We start from the raw sequence: 17,595 nt of genomic DNA, 5'->3' as shown, positions 1-17,595 counted from the left end.
ATGCAGAGGTGGCGGCTCCGCCCAGTGAAAAGCTCTCCACTTGGAAGGATTCCAGGCATCTAGAACAATGGATCGAGTCCTTCTCTCAGGCTTGGGAGTACTGGACTCCTTAGGTTGCTAATTTCTAGGACCACTGTGCTAAATTCAAGGGGCTACGCAGAGAATTCCGTAGATATGCGGTGGCCTACTCATTACCCTTGCGAGACAAAGGCATGCGGCAGAGGGCTGCAGGAGAAAGCGCCGACACAGTACTATTTCCGGGCCCAGACTGCGTCTGCGCGTCGCGCCGCCTAGTGCGTAATATCAGAAGCCAACCAAGTCGCCCTGGACGCCAAGGCCTGGTGGCTAGAGCGGCCCGTCCAGCTCGCCTCCTCCCGGATAGAGCGTCGCTTCCGCTCAGAGCCGCGTGTGACCTTCCCGCTTGCGGAGCTATGCTGCCGGCGGCGGCGGCGGCTAGCCGCCTGTGGGGGCCGCGGCTTGGACTCGGGGGATCGGCGCTCCGCCTTGTCAGGTATAGCGGTGGGTATAGAGCGCGGTTGTCCGGGCGGCGGGCAGGAAGTAGGTTCGGAGGGAAGGGGTGACGGGCGCCTCGCCACCTTCCGCGGCCCAGCCTGCGGGGCGTGGAGAGGGCGGCTCGGCCTGGGCGACCTTGGGTGCAGGTACCTGTCGTCCCCAGCTTCCCGCCGCTGAGACCTATCGCAGTGGACGGTAGCATAGCCCGAGCCCTGTGCTTTGGAATGCTTGGTGCAACACTGTGCACCCGCCAGGCTGATGTATTTCATTCAGTCAGAAGCCTGCTGTTCTGAGCAGAATTGCAAGGATAATCGTGGGATCCTGAGACCCTTTGGGAAATGTAGGGAAGCTTTTTCAGGTCCCTGAGCCCCAGCTTGTGGATTCTGGCCCCAGTGGTGGAGGACTGAGCACATGGATCGTGTGCCCTCGAGTCTCCCGCATCTCCCGTCTTCTCGGGTCTAACGGCTGTTTGCATGGGTAGGCAACAGATGCCCGGTGTCTGTGTGGCGCGGCAGTTGAGAAGCAGCAGCCACCGAAGGAGTGAAGCACTCGCCGGTGCACCCCTGGATAATGCTCCCAAGGAGTATCCCCCCAAGATCCAGCAGCTGGTCCAAGACATTGCCAGTCTTACGCTCCTGGAGATCTCAGACCTCAACGAACTCTTGAAGGTATTGGGAGAGATCGGCACAGACCAGGACTAACGACCCTGCCTTCCATTTGAATTTTTACCAAATAAGGGTCAGAGGTCCCTGTGTCTTCTGGGCGTGGTTTGGGAGTCTGGCGATTTATCAAATATACTCTGCTAGGTGGTAGAGCCAAACAGGCTTGAACCTCCATTAGTAAGTACATATAGGGGTGGGACAAGCAGCCACTGAGACCTCTCCTCTATCCTACAGAAAACATTGAAGATCCAGGATGTCGGCCTTATGCCAATGGGTGGCATGGTGCCTGGTGCCGTCCCTGCTGCAGCACCAGCCCCTGAGGTGAGCCTCAGCCACAAGAAGACCCACTTCTGTGTGCTCAGTTAACTGCCAGCCTCAACATCTGATGTATTTCTCTTGTTCCTGCTTGAGTCTACAGCTGTAATTAGTGTGTCCCCGCTGTGGGCTCCCCTGCAACAGTTCTGGGAGCTTTTCCGCTGAAGGCATTCAAGATCTTTGTTTATTGATGTGTATTATTATATGTGCGTGGGTGTACATGAGTAGCAGGGTCAAAGGACAACATTCAGGCGTTCCCTCTTTCCACGTGGGTTCCGGGGATCAACCTCCTGTCTGTAAGCTTTCCTTCCGCCAGAACTACACTGGCGGGAAACACAGTGATCTGAATAGAGGAAGGGTTACCTCAAACAGCACAGTGTCATAAGTACTATGAAAAGGAAGGAGACTACAGAGATGTTGTGGGAGAGTGCCGGCCTCCGCTGCAAGGCGCTGTTTTCAGTTGGCAGGGACTAGGGAAGCAGCTTAAATTGGATAGAGGCTTGGAATTTTGAGGAAGGCCTCCACAAGGTAACAATGTTGACTGAAACTTGAAGGTGGTAAGGGAGAGAAAGCAAGTCATGTCTCAAAAAGATCTGGCTATCAGAGGGTTTCCAAGCAATATTTAAAATCTGAGTGGGGCAAGGTAGCATCCACTTTTAATCTCAGCACTTGGGAGGTAGAGGCAGGCACATCTCTGAATTCTGGGCTTTCCAGGACAGTGCAGTGAAACCCTGTGCTGAGTAAATGCTGCTTAGAGACAAGAGGTTTGTGCGCGAGCCACATGTATGTGGGAGCTTAAAGAGGTCAGAAGAGTGTCAGGTCCCTCAACTGGAGTTGAAGGCTGTTGTTACCAGCCTGACATGAGTGCTGGGAATTGAACTTGGGTTCCTTACTTAGTGCCATTTCTCTAGCCCACACTGAACTTTTGAAGCAAGGGTAGGGTTCATTCCCTAAGCCAGAGTGCTTTTGCAAAAGATCATACAGTATCAGGATACAGGCCCAATCCAGTTGTGTCTCTGATGGTGGGGCTCAAAGGTGGGGCCACAAGGTCTCTGCATCAATTAAGAGCACCATGGGCCCACCTGTCCCACTGTACGTCGTCTTGCAGGACTAAGGCTAAAATAGCTGTCACATAGCCAAGCCTGGTTTGGTAGCGTGCGCCTTCAAATCCCAGCACTCAGGAGGCAGGTGAGCATGTTTGAGGCCAGCCTGGTCTACAGAGTGAGTCCAAGTTCAGCTAGAGCTGTTGTGCAAAGAAACTGTCCCACCACCACCATCGAAGGTTGTATTGTTGTTGTTGTTTTGTTGTTATTATTGTTATTATTATTGGCTTTGTTGGCTGAGGGATAGTCCTGATTTTTCCATAACCATTTATTATCTGCAAAGCATTTCTTATTCTCCTTGCCTCATAAGTTCCAGTTGCTTGTTACCTGTACATGCTTGTCTGTGTGTACATGTGGAAACCTCCCACTTAACCTTGTTTTGAGACATAGTCTTTCCCTTGGCCTGGAACTTGTTGGTAAGGCTAGGCTGGGTAGCCAGTGGGCCCTTGGTATCTTGTGTCCACCTTCTCAGTGCTGGGTGCCTCATTTCATTCTCATGGGCTCCCGGCATCCACCTCGGGTCCTTAAACTTGCAAGATAAACTTGATGAACGTCTGTCCACCCAAGCCCGTTAGTTACCGGCTTTAAGAGATGTAAAGTGAGTCTGGCAGAGGTGGTGCAGACCTTTAGTCCCAAGACTCTGGAGGCTGAGTGGAACCAGTCTGATCTACAGAGCAAGTTCTAGGATATCCAGGGCTACACAGCGTAGCTCTGTCTTAAAAACTCTAAAAGCGCACGGGGTGGGGTGGGGTGGGGTGGGGTTGGGTGGGGTGGGATGGTAGTAAAAGGCACAGAGCGCGGTTTGTCTCAGGTCATCCTGTGAATGGTCTTCCCGGTATAGCTTTGTGCAGGTAAAGCTCAGGTTATGCTTGGATCCTACCTGCAGGTCCTGGTGGGGCAGCCTCACCCCTCCTGCCCCACCTTATCTTTGTCTCCACCCCTAAGGCGGCCGAGGAAGAAGACCTCCCCAAGCAGAAAGAGCAGACACACTTCACGGTGCGCCTGACGGAGGCGAAGCCTGTGGACAAAGTGAAGCTGATCAAGGAGATCAAGAACTACGTTCAGGGCATAAACCTTGTGCAGGTGGGGCCCCACCTCAGCCTTCCCAGATGGTGCCAGAGGCTACTTTCTTGCCTGGGCATGTTTATGACAGCTCTAAGTACCCCAGGTTCTGACTGCTGTCTCTTTTAGGCCAAGAAGCTGGTGGAGTCCCTGCCCCAGGAAATCAAAGCTAACGTCGCCAAAGCTGAGGCAGAGAAGATCAAGGCAGCCTTGGAGGCAGTGGGTGGCACTGTGGTTCTGGAGTGACAGCACTGCTCCAAGGACTTATGGACTAGAGTCCCTGGGATCCAGGCCAAGCTGCTCACCCCGCTTCACTCCCAGGCGGTGCGGTACAGTGAGAGCAACAGCTACTGACGCTAGTGACGGAGGTCTCCTGAGAGAGGGACAACATGGACCTACTGTGATGGGGTGGGGCAGTGACAACCTTTGCAGAACTCTCAAGAGATTGCCTTGGGAACTCAAGTGAAGACACCCTCTGGTGGCTACTGAGAAAATATACTATTCAGGCTGGGTGTGTTCAGTGAGTGGTCTGTGTCCCCAGGGCTCGGAGTATAAAGGACCACCTTGAGGCATGTGTATGTCCTGAACCTCACCCGGGCTCTTTGCCCCTGAATGCCTCCCTGTTGTTCATGCTTGGGGTCTGCAGCCATACATCACCTCCCATTGTTGGGGTGGGGTAGCTAATCTCTGGTACCCCATAATAGGCTGTGTCCACCCAGACACAGCATATATGGAGCTGGGTGTAGGGGAGGGGTTGTATCTTGAGGTTCGGATGGGGAATTTCCATTTAGATAATTGGAGGGATTGTGTTCCTTTGTTGAAGACAGGGTTTCTATATGTAGCTCTGGCTGTCCTAGAACTTTGTCTGGCTGTCCGGGCTGGCTTTGAATCGGATCCGCCTGCTCTGCCTCCTGTGTGTCAGCACTGCCCAACATGTACTTGAAGTTTTAGAAGTGACAGTGTGATACTGGCCCAACCTACCAAGACAGTCTTGGGTCCAGCAGAGCCCGGCTGGGCTGGGTAGAGGCCGAGCTGTTGACTCAAGACAAGGTGATTGTCCATGGGGCGATACACACACTTAAACTTACAAAATGGGAGTTCTGGAGGACTTGGGGCTGGGGCAAGGTGGCAGAAGAGGCTTGTGCATGCAGGTCTTAGACCCTGACCAAGCCTGGTCTGGTTGCCCCCAAGGTGGAGTGTGGGGTAGGTATTTTTGTTCCTAGAGCTCTGAGCAGAGCCTAGGAGAGGAACAAGTTTCTTCAGCTGGTTTTTAACCAAAACCCAAATGTTCAGTGTCTGAATCTTCAGCTGGTTTTTGATCAAGGCCCAAATGTTCAGTGTCTGAACAGAAGGTACCCTCTGGCATTGGTTTTTCTGTTGGAAGAACTTCTGCAGTTCCTGTAAGAGAGCAGAAGAGGGCAGTGTTGCCTTGTGAAGGCTGCCTTGCAATTGGCAGCTCCACCCAGCTGTGAGCCAGTCCACTCCATACTACTTAACTAGGAAACTCCAGCTTCCCTGACTGAACTACTGGACTCTGCCTTGGGGATTGCTAATGGCCACACTGTTTGGTTAATGATTGTCCAGCAGCACTTCAGGGCTGTCTCCACAAAGGTGGCTACCAGGAAGCCTGGGTATGACTTGCCAGGTCCTGCTACCACCTGCGACATGTGAATGAGCTCAAGAATCCCAGTTTGGACCTGTGCTGTGTCATGAAAAACTCACGTCTGCTCTGAGTACCATCTCAGCCCAGGCCAGAGTCTAATCAATGCTGGGGTGATACCAGGCTCATGTTTTCTGAGCTTGAGGACAGATGTGCAAAGGTGGGGGGTGACCGTGGCCTCCTTGGTCGTTAAGTTAACCTCACGCCAGTGATTCTGGACCATGCACTTAGGAGATCTGAAGGCAGCTATAGACCCAGGTATATGGTTGGGCTGATTGGTAATAAAACACTTACCTGGTACTTGTAAGCTCTGAGCACCTTTCCAAGCACTGCAAGAAAAGCACCTCTGGGCCTTAGCTTGGATAAGGTACCTCCCTCACTAACACAAACCCCTTGGTGTTTCTGGCCATCCCAGCCTTTCTGTACCTGTTACAGATTACGTGTTGGTTCTAGAATACTGCATATGTGTTAAAGGTTTGCCTTCCCAACAGTTTAAGGCCAATCTAAGCCACATGTATGCTAGATCCTGCCTTAAAGATAAACAAGTCCTTAACTCCTGGCCTACATTTTCCAGTTGGGGCTTGTTCTTGTCCTGTACCTTGTAAGCTTTACCCCATGGACTGAGAGGTTTCTGGGCAGTAATGGTTTCCAGCTGTCTCAAGGAAGGGTAGGCTACATATGTATACATCTATAGCCTGGTCACCGCCATTCTGATCACATAATTAGGCTGCTATTGGATTTGGACCAAATCAGACTAGAAAGAACTGGGCATAGCTTTGTTCCTGTGCTGTGTGAAGATTAGGCCTGCTTCTGTGTCCTAACCCTTGGTCCTGTAGTCCACGGTTCTTTTTTTTTTTTTTCTTTTTTTTTTCGAGCTGGGGACCGAACCCAGGGCCTTGCGCTTGCTAGGCATAGTCCACGGTTCTTACATGTAGCTTTGAATGTGCCTTCAGTATTACATACAAAAGCATTGTTTTCTTGCTCAACAGCAACCAGTCTTCCTCTAGCTTACGACCTGTTTGCCGTGCCTGGCAGTTTATGTCTGATGATTCTCAATTTCTGGGTAGGGCTGGTCTGTATAGGCAAGACCAAATGATGCTCCTGGTCTCACACCAACTGAGTGGTCAGCCATTCATTTCCCCACCCACCCCACAGTGGCTCAGCTAAGTTATCAGATGTTGGCATCTGGAGACCTGCCCAGACCCAAGCAAGGTAGGCATGTTGCCTGTACCTGCTGTAGGAAAGGAATGGATCCAGTGTGGGGAGTGCCCCTCACTCCCTTATTGTTTTTTTTTTTTTTTAAGATTTATTCATTTATTATATATAAGTACACTGTAGCTGTCTTCAGACACACCAGAAGAGGGCATCAGATCCCATTACAGATGGTTGTGAGTCATCATGTGGTTGCTGGGAATTGAACTCAGGATCTCTGGAAGAGCAGTCAGTGCTCTTAACCGCTGAGCCATCTCTCCAGCCCCACTCCCTTATTGTTATAGGCTTCCGGTGTAGGGTGCTCCTGGACTTGGTGAGACATGCCAAGGCAGCACAGCCAGATCTTGTACCGCACAACCTTGGAACTATGACAATAAGCATCTCAGCATGGGAGGCCACCTAGAGTTCATCACGCTTCATACCGCCCTCACTGCTCCGCGCTGGTTGGCGGGGCTGCATACTCGATTTGGATATTCAGCAGGGTCAGTTGGGACCTGGAGCTGTTTGCCAGGTGTATATTAACTTTGTCTTTTGCCTCAGATAGCTATTGAACCAAAGCTGTAGGGCACGTGTCCTTTTAATTCTTGTGGCCAGACTTAAAGCAGCCTTTGGATTCGGAATTCACCTTGCCTAGCAGGTGCACCCTCGAACTAGAAACACGTGGATTTCTTTGCCCATTGTTGGGAGGTAGAGTTGGGCTTCTGGGATCAGGCAGATTGGAGCTGCCTCCAAGGAGCCTGAGCCAGTAACCATGAAGAATTCACAGCCCAGAACCCTCACCATGGTGGCTGCCTAGGGCAGTGTCCACAGCAAGGCTTGAGCTGAGTTGCACTTGGCAGGGACTCGCTGGGTGTAGGCGTGGGGGGAGGAGCACTGCTACCCTTTACTAAGAGCCTTTTGTCCCTGATTTCTATTTAATTTGCAAGCTGGCCTCAAGAAGGTTTCCATCCCCCTCTACATCTGGGCGGGGGCTGGGCCCTCGAGGGGGATGGGGGACAGAGGTCCACTGCTGCAGCACGTGTCCTTCGCCTGGGTAACACACGAAGTCAGCTCCAGGGTGCAAGTTCACGCTAGGGCTAGAGGGTGCTGGTAGAAAACCAGCCTCCTGATGACTTGAATGGCAGAGCGCCTTCGGAACTGAGACCAAAGCCATAATCTGGAGAGTGGGGGTGGCCATGGGCTAGCTCCAGCAGTTTCACGGTCGACTCCAGTAGATCGCCTATCTCTCTGTTCTTCGCTGCGGCCGCTTTAAGAGCAGAGGCGGAGTCTCCCAAGGCCGGAGTCCGGCGGCGGGCGGAGTCCACAGGCCCCGCCCCTGGGCCGCGCGGGCGCATTGGCTGTACCGGGCGCGGGCGCTCGGTAGCACTTTGAACCGGGCGTCAAGCGGCTGGAACCGGAGTTGTGGTGCAGACCGGGGTCGGGCCAGGTCGCTGCTGCTCTGGCCATGGCTGAGGCACGCACGTCTCGCTGGTACTTTGGGGGGCTGGCTTCCTGCGGAGCTGCCTGCTGCACGCACCCGCTAGACCTGCTCAAGGTGAGGCTGAGTTTCAAGGCCGAGCGCGCCGGTGAGCCCTAGGCGCTGGGGACCATCCTGGGCCTGGCGCCTATAAGGCGCCTACTGCGGCCGCCGCTTGACTGCGCACCCGGTAATTACCGCCGGTGACGCCCACGACGGCCTGAGCCCCGGCTGCCCCGCTCTGCGCTGCTGGCCTTGGCCCTGAGGGCGCCACTACGCTTACTTCCCGGTAGACAGCGGTGGAAAATCCCCGGGGACCCTCTGCAGCTGGCGTCCGCAGGTGACAGACAGCTAAGCCTCAGAGGGGACATCCGGTTCCTCAGTTTACCCGTTAGGTCCCCTCTCCCCCGCTCCCGCCCCCGGTCCCCATCATAACAGATGGCTGTTAAGCTTCAGCTCTGCGCTATAATGCTTGTGTGAACTTGGCCACTCTGAGCCATTCCTTGGCCACAAACATCGGACAACTCTGGTTAAAGTTGTGCATATGCGCAGGTGTTGAGACCCAAAGACCAGCCTGGTCGCTGCACACCAGAGCACTTCCACTGTCGGGTGCTTAACACCACCTACTGTGGGGGTTGGGGAATGGAAAGCAAGGCAACAGGCCGGATGGTGGTGTGACCTCGGTCATCTGCTTCTGTTTGATTCGTTGCTATATTGGGATCAGCACCGTCCCTAGTGAGCTAGGAGACCCTCAATTCATAGGGCTCTGACCAGTAAGATTGACCACCTTACCGCGAGAAACAAATGAGACTCGTATTTTTGTGTAGTTTTGTTTTTTCTTAAAATACTTTTAGTGCAAACTAAGACAGTTTCTTCCTGTTCCCCAGGGACATTCTCGGGGAATTTATTCCTGATTCTGTCTTACCACAGAGAACAAAGAACTCAACCCACTCTGCCCAAGGGGTTCTGGCTGTTACTTCAGCCTGTGGGCGAGCATTCACCCTGGCTGCCACCTCCCTCATCCCCCCCCCCCCACACACACACACTGGATTGGCCCCTGAGGTCTGAGCTGGTGGTCCAGCCTCAATTTCACCTCCCTCATTCCCCCCTACACACACACACACACACACACACACACACACACACACACACACACACACACACACACTGGAGGTCTGGGCTGGTAGTCCAGCCTCAAGCAATTTCTACTAGCTCAAGTGTCTAAACTAGTCTCTGACTCCTCTCAGGGACTGAATTTCCTAAGAAAGGCAATCACTTTTCTTTCTTTATCATTTATTTGTAGCCCAGGCTTACCTTGAACTTGTTCTGTGCATAAGGCTGGCTTTGGACTCCTGCTTCTGCCCTCCATGTGCAGAGATTTCAGGTACCCATTATCCCTCCCAGATAGCTTTTCGAATTACCGGCCATTGGGTACACGTGAGAACTGAAACCTCACGTTTCCTGGGAGCAGAACAACCAGGTCCAACCCCTGGGCATTGCCTCTATCATGTATTATATCAGGAAGAGGAAGGTACTGATTGTTCTAGGAGGAACTTCTTGACTGTATTTTCCTTTCCTAAATGTACCTGCAGCCTTCTCCGTCATGGGGATCGATCGGGCTAGCTCGCTAACCCAGGCGTGGGCCCTGGAGACTCACTCGCTTCACTCCTAGACAGTCCTTTTGGGTGTTGATCGACTGTGACATAAAAGTCCCAGGTGGTCGTTCACTGTTCAAGTGCCCTCTGGGTTTCATTGCTTCTCGGCCCCACCCCCACTCGGATGTTCTCTCGCTGCCCCGAGGAATGAGAAAGACTGCTGTGAACGCGTGACCACTGGGACGGGTGCCAGTTGACAGTGGGCAGGGTATCCCAGTGAAGGCTGCTCACGGAGACCATTCGAAAACTTGTATGATTTTGTTTTAAGAAGACAGGATCTTACTCTGCCTCAGACTGACCTCAAACTCATGATCCTCCTGATTCCATCACCTGGGTGTTAGCATCATGTGCCTGACCTACTTGGTCAGCTCTGAAAAGGTGTTGTGAAAAGCTTGGTGTCCTCACATGCACAGGAGCTGTGATCCTCACAGCCACCGTTCCTTGGGTAGCCCTTGACCCTCCTCTGTCCCTCTTGGTCTGTGTACTACTGGAGAATGATGTCCCGATGGCAGAGCACCAGGCCCCCTTGCCCTCACTATCTTAGCTCTTTCCCTGTGGCTTTGTTGCAGGAGTGTGAGCGTGCTTGTGGGGGCCACATTTTGGCTGTGCACAGGCTTCTTTGGAATCGGTACCGGGGCTGAGACAGGAATGGGCAGGGCCAAAGATTCTGAGCCTGACCTCAGGCCACCAGGACAGGAGAGGCGGTGAAGCAAGGCCTTGAGGGCTGTAATTGTCACTACTGCATTTACAATTATAGATCCAGGACTAGGCACACCCCACTAGCCTCAGGCCCTTTGGAACCTCTCTACTGCCCTGCCTTGGTTTCCACCCCTCTAGGTAGGGATGCTGACGGCACCAAGTCCACAGGGTACAGATCGGGAAATAATTGATTGATCCTGGCAGTTACCTCATCAGAGCTTGTGTGAAGGCCCAGGCAGTGGGCTCATTGCAGTCTTGTTTCTAACAACTGGTGGCTGGGTCAGAGCTCTGCTCTACGTGGACATGACACACCCTCCCTGCCTATGCACAGGTGCATCTGCAGACCCAACAGGAGGTGAAGCTTCGCATGACTGGAATGGCACTGCAGGTGGTGCGAACCGACGGCTTCCTGGCGCTCTACAATGGCCTGAGTGCCTCGCTGTGCAGGCAGGTGCGTGCCTACGTCTTGGTTCTCTGGCAGAGTTCCTAAAATGAAAAGTTTTCTTTCCCTCTTGTTGATGTCAGTTTCCTAGGTCTCGGAACCAGCCCCTCAGGGGCTGTCTCTGGGGCTCAGTCCTATGAAGGAGCCTTAGGGAGCTTCAGCAACTTTCTCTTCCCCCTTCAGATTTATCACAGGGTGGGTGCGCGGCAGGGGGCTGCCTTCCAGTTTCAGGAGGGAAAACTGAGGCTGAGAACAACTGGGAACAGCTCCTCTGGGTTTGTGAATCGGCTTGGCTATTTGCAAGCTCAGTGGCTTTAGAATGGACACTGGGTGTCCCCATGGTCCATGGGATGATGACAGGGCCGGGTGGAGTGCCCAGTCCTCTGAGCCAGGCCCCCTCCCCAGATGACCTACTCCCTGACCCGGTTCGCTATCTACGAGACCATGCGGGACTACATGACCAAGGACAGCCAGGGGCCTCTCCCCTTCTACAGCAAGGTGTTGCTGGGCGGCATCAGTGGTGAGCACTGGGTAGTCAGGGCAAGGGCCGGGCAAAGGCCCGGGACACAGGGAACCATCGGGCCCTGACAGGTATATCTCTACAGGTTTAACTGGAGGCTTCGTGGGGACCCCAGCAGATTTGGTCAATGTCAGGTTTGTATGCACCTCTCCTCCCGCAAAGGGCTTTCCCGTTCCCAAGCAGGCAAGCCTTTGCCCAAATTACCCCTAGACTCTGCAGTACGCTCAGCCTGGGCCAAACCACTCAGACTCTAAGCCTGGGTTTAGCCAAGTCCTATGATCCTTCCCTTGGGTAGGCAGTCCCGCACTGCTGACCCCAGGCTGACCTAAGGCATGGGAGCAAATGTATGTCTAACCCACCACCCACCCCTGCCTGTCTTACCGTTTCAGGATGCAGAACGACATGAAGCTGCCCCTGAGCCAGCGCCGCAAGTGAGTAGGGGTGGGCTTTGGCCAGGTGGGGGACAGAGGTGAGAGGCCAGGCCAGGGAGGACACCCCTCACCCCCTGCACAGCTCTGCTGTCACATAACCAGAACTCCCTGACTTGCTCGTGGGTCATATGAAACAGGAGACTAGTGGCTTCACCACACACAGTCACCCTGGGGTCACTAAGGGCTGTCGCCTGGTCCCCTAAGACATTTATGTTCTTTCCTGTGGGAAGAACCTCACTAAACAGAGTTTGTCCCCACACCTGCCTGCTGGAACCTGCTGACACCAGGACTGTCACATAGGACCTCTTGGTAGCTGAGGATAGCCCTAGTCAGGTGTCTACAAATGCACGGGCACCCAAGCCTCAAAGCCCGCTGGGTAGGACACATGAGAGAAGAGCTCACAGCCTGAGGTAGGAGGCTCTCCTTTTAGACTCCAGGCTAGCCCTGGGCAGCTCACGGGGCTTTGGGGTCAGCGTGTTCTGCAGCAGCTCCTTGCCCTTCCTGGCAGTGTGGTGTCCCTTCTTGTAGTCTGAACTACCTCACTTTTTCCTTCACCTGTGGGGATCCAGGCTGTTTCCAGTGTTGTCTCCCCTTTTGCTCAGGTTGTCCTTGAACTATGGTCCTCCTGGTTTGTCCTCCACAAAACTAGGCTGGTCCACTTTCTTCCTTCTAACTACCTGCCTTCCCTCTCTTCCTCCTCCTTCCTTCCTTCCTTCCTTCCTTCCTTTCTAGTTTCTTATTTTTATTTAATTTTGGGATAGAGTCTCATTTGGTAGCACAGGCTGGCCTTGAACCCTTAACAAGGTACCCATTGAGTACAGTGTTGTTGCAAGAGTTGTGTGGCCCACAGTGGGGATGTGGCTTTTCCTGGGGTTCCCTGCAGAACAGAGGGATGTGGTGAACCTCATCAGTCCATCTTTGTCACCAACAGCTACTCTCACGCCCTGGATGGTCTGTACCGTGTAGCCCGTGAAGGTGAGAGGGAAGGGAATTTTACGTGATTGTAAACATGTATGAATTTGGGGGTACATGTTTACATATATGAGCTGGTGATCTTGGGGTGGGAAAACAGCCTGAGGAAACAGGCAGGGTGGGCAGTCAAGGGTAATGTTGGGGTGGCCTGAGGTGTAGACTGATGTCACCTGTCACTTCTTCCTGCAGAAGGCCTGAAGAAGCTCTTCTCTGGAGCCACCATGGCATCCAGCCGTGGGGCCCTCGTCACTGTGGGCCAGGTAGGGGTCCTGTGCAGGATGGGGCTTATGGACAAACACGTATGGCCTATGGCCTGTATCATCGGGGATTAATACAGCATAGCAGTGAGCTCTGGGAACCTTGGGGAGGTTTGTGCTGTCCTGGGAGAGGGTGGGCACAGGTGGGCTAAGCCACAGCCTGCGTCTGACTTTGAGGCAGATCCTCACCTGCATGTCCAGGTGTGATGATGCAGGTGACAGCAGGTGCCAGCGGGTGCTTACTCACTGTCAAGTGTTGTCCTGCGAACCCCGTCCACTACTGTCCCTGGTTTGGGGGGCTTCTCTGGCCATAACCATCCCCATTTCTACATGCAGCTGTCCTGCTACGACCAGGCCAAGCAGCTGGTTCTCAGTACTGGGTACCTGAGTGACAACATTTTCACCCACTTCCTCTCCAGTTTCATTGCGGTAAGCGCCCCGAATGGGGATGGGGCGAGCCTGGCACAGCCTCTCTTAACCAAGTTCACAAGTTAGCCCAGGCCAAGACAATTCCTGCCTCACCTCTTGGAGACCCGGGTCTTGCAGCCCTGGGACACTCAGGAATGGGTTCTTTTAAGGTGGCCTGTGGGTAGGGGTGCGGTGAGGGCTTGAGCGTGCCCCAAGGACCATTGGCAAATTGCCTCCCCAGGGCGGATGTGCCACATTTCTCTGCCAGCCCTTGGACGTGCTGAAGACTCGCTTGATGAACTCCAAGGGCGAGTATCAGGTAAGACTGGGCTGCATGCTCCAGGGCTGGGCAGGGTTCCTGCCATCTATAGCCGTGCTTGGGGCCTCCTCACTCTCAGCCCTGTACTCTTATCCCAGAGACGGGTTTGCTTCCCACTGGGGCATGGGAGCCCAGAGACAGTTGTCCCCTGCTCCTTTCCATTGCTCAACCCTGGGTAGCACTTGCCTGGGGGTGGGGCTGTACTTTTCCAAGGCCTTGGCCTTGGTTTTTAATTTACAGAGGAAGCCGTTCACTTCACATAGTCAGTAGAATCTGGCCAGTGTCTTGTCTTGAGCCAGTGCGGTTGGCTATCTCAGGAATCCATCAACTTGGCCGAAGTGACTTTTGCTCTTCTGTCCCTAAACAATGACATTCTGAGCTGCTTTCAGTTCAGGCTCCTGCCATGTCCCTGGGAATGCTTAAGAGCTGCGGTGCCCTCCTGTGCCTGGAGGGTTCATCTGTGCCTTTGAGTGAGAAGCCTCCTGTCTCCTTTGACTGTTTCTTGCAGGGTGTTTTCCACTGTGCCGTGGAGACAGCAAAGCTTGGACCACAGGCCTTTTTCAAGGTGTGCGGGGCAGTGGGGCTGGCGGGCATGGGAGAGCAACTAGCCTGGGTCTCCTTGGACCTGACCTCTCTCCCTCTGGTGTCTCCACCCAGGGTCTTGTTCCTGCGGGCGTCCGTCTCGTCCCCCACACCGTGCTTACTTTCATGTTCCTGGAGCAGCTACGGAAGCACTTCGGTATCAAAGTGGCAACCTGACATCACCAGGGACACCTGGGCCGCGCTCAGTCGCTGTGCTGAGCCCCTTGGAAGAGTAGGAAGGGAGTGGGCTCCCTTCCTCCTTGGCCTGGGCCCGTGCTGATCCCCAGCAGATTCCTGTTCTTCCCACCCTTGGGCTGCTGGCTACGCCTTCTGACCCTGCCTTGGCCCCACTGAAGTGGCACCTCTGCCCTACTGGCTCCCAGGCTCTCCCCACTGGGACGCCCCATCTTCCTACCTGATGATTCACTCAGAAGAGGTCTGGCCTGGCTGGTGTCACTGTCCCCACCTCCCTGGCTGCTACCCTGCCCTGCCTGTCAAGCCCGGGGAAGCTGAGTACACTTCCTGCTCTTGCTGGCCCACTGAACAGTTTCCACCCAGGACTTGGGTAGGGTGGCAGGGTAGAGCCCCTGGCAGCTTCTGCTTACCAAATGACTAGAGCACGCACGCACACACATACACGCATGCACTTACGTCACAAGAGGGACCACCGTGCAGTGTTCTGGAAGGTAGTGCCTTCAGAAGAGGGAACAGGGCAGCAGCACAGATCACCAGCAAACGCCATGACCGCGGAGTCCGGAGAAAGTACCTGGGGTTCCCTGTGCACCTCCCGTGTTCAGCCTTGGCTGCTTTAAGAGTCAGTTTTGCTGAACCCTCCTACTCAGCAGCCACTACCATCATCAGGAACTGGCTGTGTCCCTCATACACCTGTGCCCTCCCTTGCCTGGCTTCCCCAGGGCCAGGGGCTCATGCTGGAGCTGGGGCTATGATGGATTCATTCTATGTGTCCTCCTAGGACCTGTCTTCCCGTGTGGCAGGGGTCACCCCTCACCATCCCTCAGGCTTCAAAGCAGCCTGTTTTCCCTCAAATTGGGGTTGTGTGAGTATCAACGTGAGGTTGGGCCCTGTGCCCGTTTGCCTCCCCTCAGCACCAGGCCCTCACCCAGGAGGTGCAGGAGGTGGCAGTGGGCCCAGGGGCACTGCCTATATCTCTCTTCAGGATCTAATAAACCAAGTGGCCTGGGAGGCTTCTCTCTTCCCTGCACACTCCTCACCCACTCCGGGGCTGGCAGTTCTTTGAGCTTCTTCACCACTAAGGACAATGCTGTCTTGTCGCTTTGAATCCACGAAATCAGGACCACCTTGCATGGTAGAACCTATGGGGAGAATTCCTAGACAGTGGGCGGGAGGAAAGGGAAATACCAACAGCAGCAGGTCTCTCTAGAGCCAGTCCCATGCAGTTGGTCGCTGGACAGCCAGCATAGAAGAACTGAGGATGCCCTGGGGTCTATAGTGAATGCCAACAGACTGAGAAGCCCAGGCTATGGCAGTTGTTCTGGCCTAGGCTGGGCCTCAGAGTATTCCAAATATGTAAACAGAAGCAGGATGTCAGCTAGGGGTACCAGGACCACAGCTGTGAATAAAACTTGACGCTTGGGTCGGAAGAAACCCAACTTCAGGAGCCACAGCCCAGGTGCTATCATGTCATAGGTAAACTCTCCAGAATACCTAATGGCTAGACCATGTGGGTACCAGGCTCTACGGTGTTGGGCCAAACCCTGGGCTTGGCCCTTGGTAAACATGCACTGTGGCAGCCACATGGCCATCCTCTCCTGTATACCTCACATGTGATACTCTGCCTCCGCCTTCCCATTATAACTGTGGGCTAGCTCCTTGTCTAGATAGCAAGTTCCAGGCTAGCCAAGGCTATGTACGTTGTGTGGAACCTCGGCGGACTAGACTTGCACTCAAACGTGACAAGAAAACAAGTTTGTTCTGTGTGCCGTGGCTCATACCTACAATCCCTGCACTTGAGGCAGATCACGTGTCCAAGGCCAGCCTTAGGTATTGAACAAGGTCCTGACTCAAGGGGGCAGGTGGGGTGCAGTTGTAAGGTGTAACCCTAAAGCCAGTGGAGAAAATTAGACTGGCGTCCCACCTGTTGGCCACAAAACCAGATTGCAACTTGGGTAAGCATTCTGGTTGGGGTAGTGCAGGGGGAGACACAGATGGGCAGGCCATTCTAGGTTAGAAATCATCTTCCCCGGAAGAGCTGCTTCTCCAGACCCCAGCCAACTTCCAAGAACTTGTCCCTAAACCAGAAATCACTAGCTGGTCAAACTTACAGAGCAGCTTTGGTTTGGAGCCTGGAGCAGGTCTTATCTGTGGCACCAGGGCTACTGGGGAAACTAATACTACACATGACTTTCCAAAATCTCCCTGGAGGTGAGAAAGTACCCAGTCTGGTTTGGTGGGGTCAGGCCTGGCAACAGGCCCTGCAGGGCAAGGTGCATAAGCTAAGGTAGGCACCATGGTCTCCCTACCACAGGGGAGGGCCGCTGGAAAAGCTTCCTACCCCTGCATGGAGAGCTACTGAGGGGAAGGGGAAACAACTAAGGCAGGTCAGAGGACAGGCAGAGAGGGGTGCCATCCTAGGGGCCTTCACTCTTCACAGGGAGAGGAGAGCAGTGGGCTAGCCTTCACTCCCATTGTTGTGTTGTAGGCTAAGAGCCAATTTCCACTTGGACCCTGGGCACAGCTCCAAGGCCTGACCTGTCAGCACTTTTCTGTCAACCTTCGGTCTTTTTTTCCTAAAGAATGACTTTATAGTTCACCAAAAAGTGAAAAGTTACTTTTTACTGCCAGCAGAGGTGTCAGGACATGTGTACAAAGAAAAAAAAACTTCAAGTGTGTGTGGGTGCTTGCTGTGAACAAGAACCAAGTCTGGATCCCTGGGTGTATCCTGGGGGAAGCGGGGCAGGGGCGGCAGGCTCTCTGGCCAGCAGCCAATCCAGTCAAATTGGCAAGATCCAGGTAGGTCTAATGAAAGACACTGTTGCAAGATGGAGAGAGGAAGGCGCTGACATTGACCTCTGGCCTCTAAACGTGCACCCATGGGCATGTGTACACACACAATTGTCTTTTCAATAAATGCTGCCGTGAGAGTTGCCCACGTGTTCAGGGATGAAGTTCTGTGCTTACCTCACACCATACACACTGATCAATTATCCTAGATCACAGCCCCATAGGCCAGATGTCGGATAGAGAGCAGGAGAGACAGTTCATTGGTTGAGAGGACCGGAGTTCAGTTCCCAGTACCCATGTCAGTGTACCCAAGTACTCACAACTGCCTGTGTCTCTACTTCCAGG

General features: G+C 53.8%; 2 protein-coding genes across 2 annotated transcripts; both read left to right on the top strand.

Moving 5' to 3' along the window:
• Positions 1-212: 212 nt before the first annotated feature.
• On the top strand, positions 213-4,268 carry Mrpl12 (mitochondrial ribosomal protein L12). The gene is made up of 5 exons (XM_032913209.1): positions 213-511; positions 995-1,181; positions 1,410-1,496; positions 3,539-3,676; positions 3,785-4,268. Exons 1-5 carry the CDS (start codon positions 213-215, stop codon positions 3,899-3,901), a joined length of 828 nt encoding a protein of 275 aa, XP_032769100.1. The 3' UTR covers positions 3,902-4,268.
• Positions 4,269-7,839: 3,571 nt separating this feature from the next.
• On the top strand, positions 7,840-15,504 carry Slc25a10 (solute carrier family 25 member 10). Its single transcript, XM_032912410.1, has 11 exons — positions 7,840-8,061; positions 10,669-10,788; positions 11,185-11,299; positions 11,385-11,433; positions 11,689-11,730; positions 12,662-12,705; positions 12,892-12,962; positions 13,296-13,388; positions 13,609-13,686; positions 14,195-14,251; positions 14,344-15,504. The coding sequence occupies exons 1-11, from the start codon at positions 7,972-7,974 to the stop codon at positions 14,443-14,445; spliced, it is 861 nt and encodes a 286-aa protein (XP_032768301.1). The 5' UTR covers positions 7,840-7,971; the 3' UTR covers positions 14,446-15,504.
• Positions 15,505-17,595: the final 2,091 nt, after the last annotated feature.

The sequence above is a fragment of the Rattus rattus genome, chromosome 9 (assembly GCF_011064425.1).
Source record: "Rattus rattus isolate New Zealand chromosome 9, Rrattus_CSIRO_v1, whole genome shotgun sequence".
NCBI classification, from domain to species: Eukaryota; Metazoa; Chordata; class Mammalia; order Rodentia; family Muridae; genus Rattus; species Rattus rattus.
This window is presented reverse-complemented; position numbering and strand designations above follow the sequence as displayed.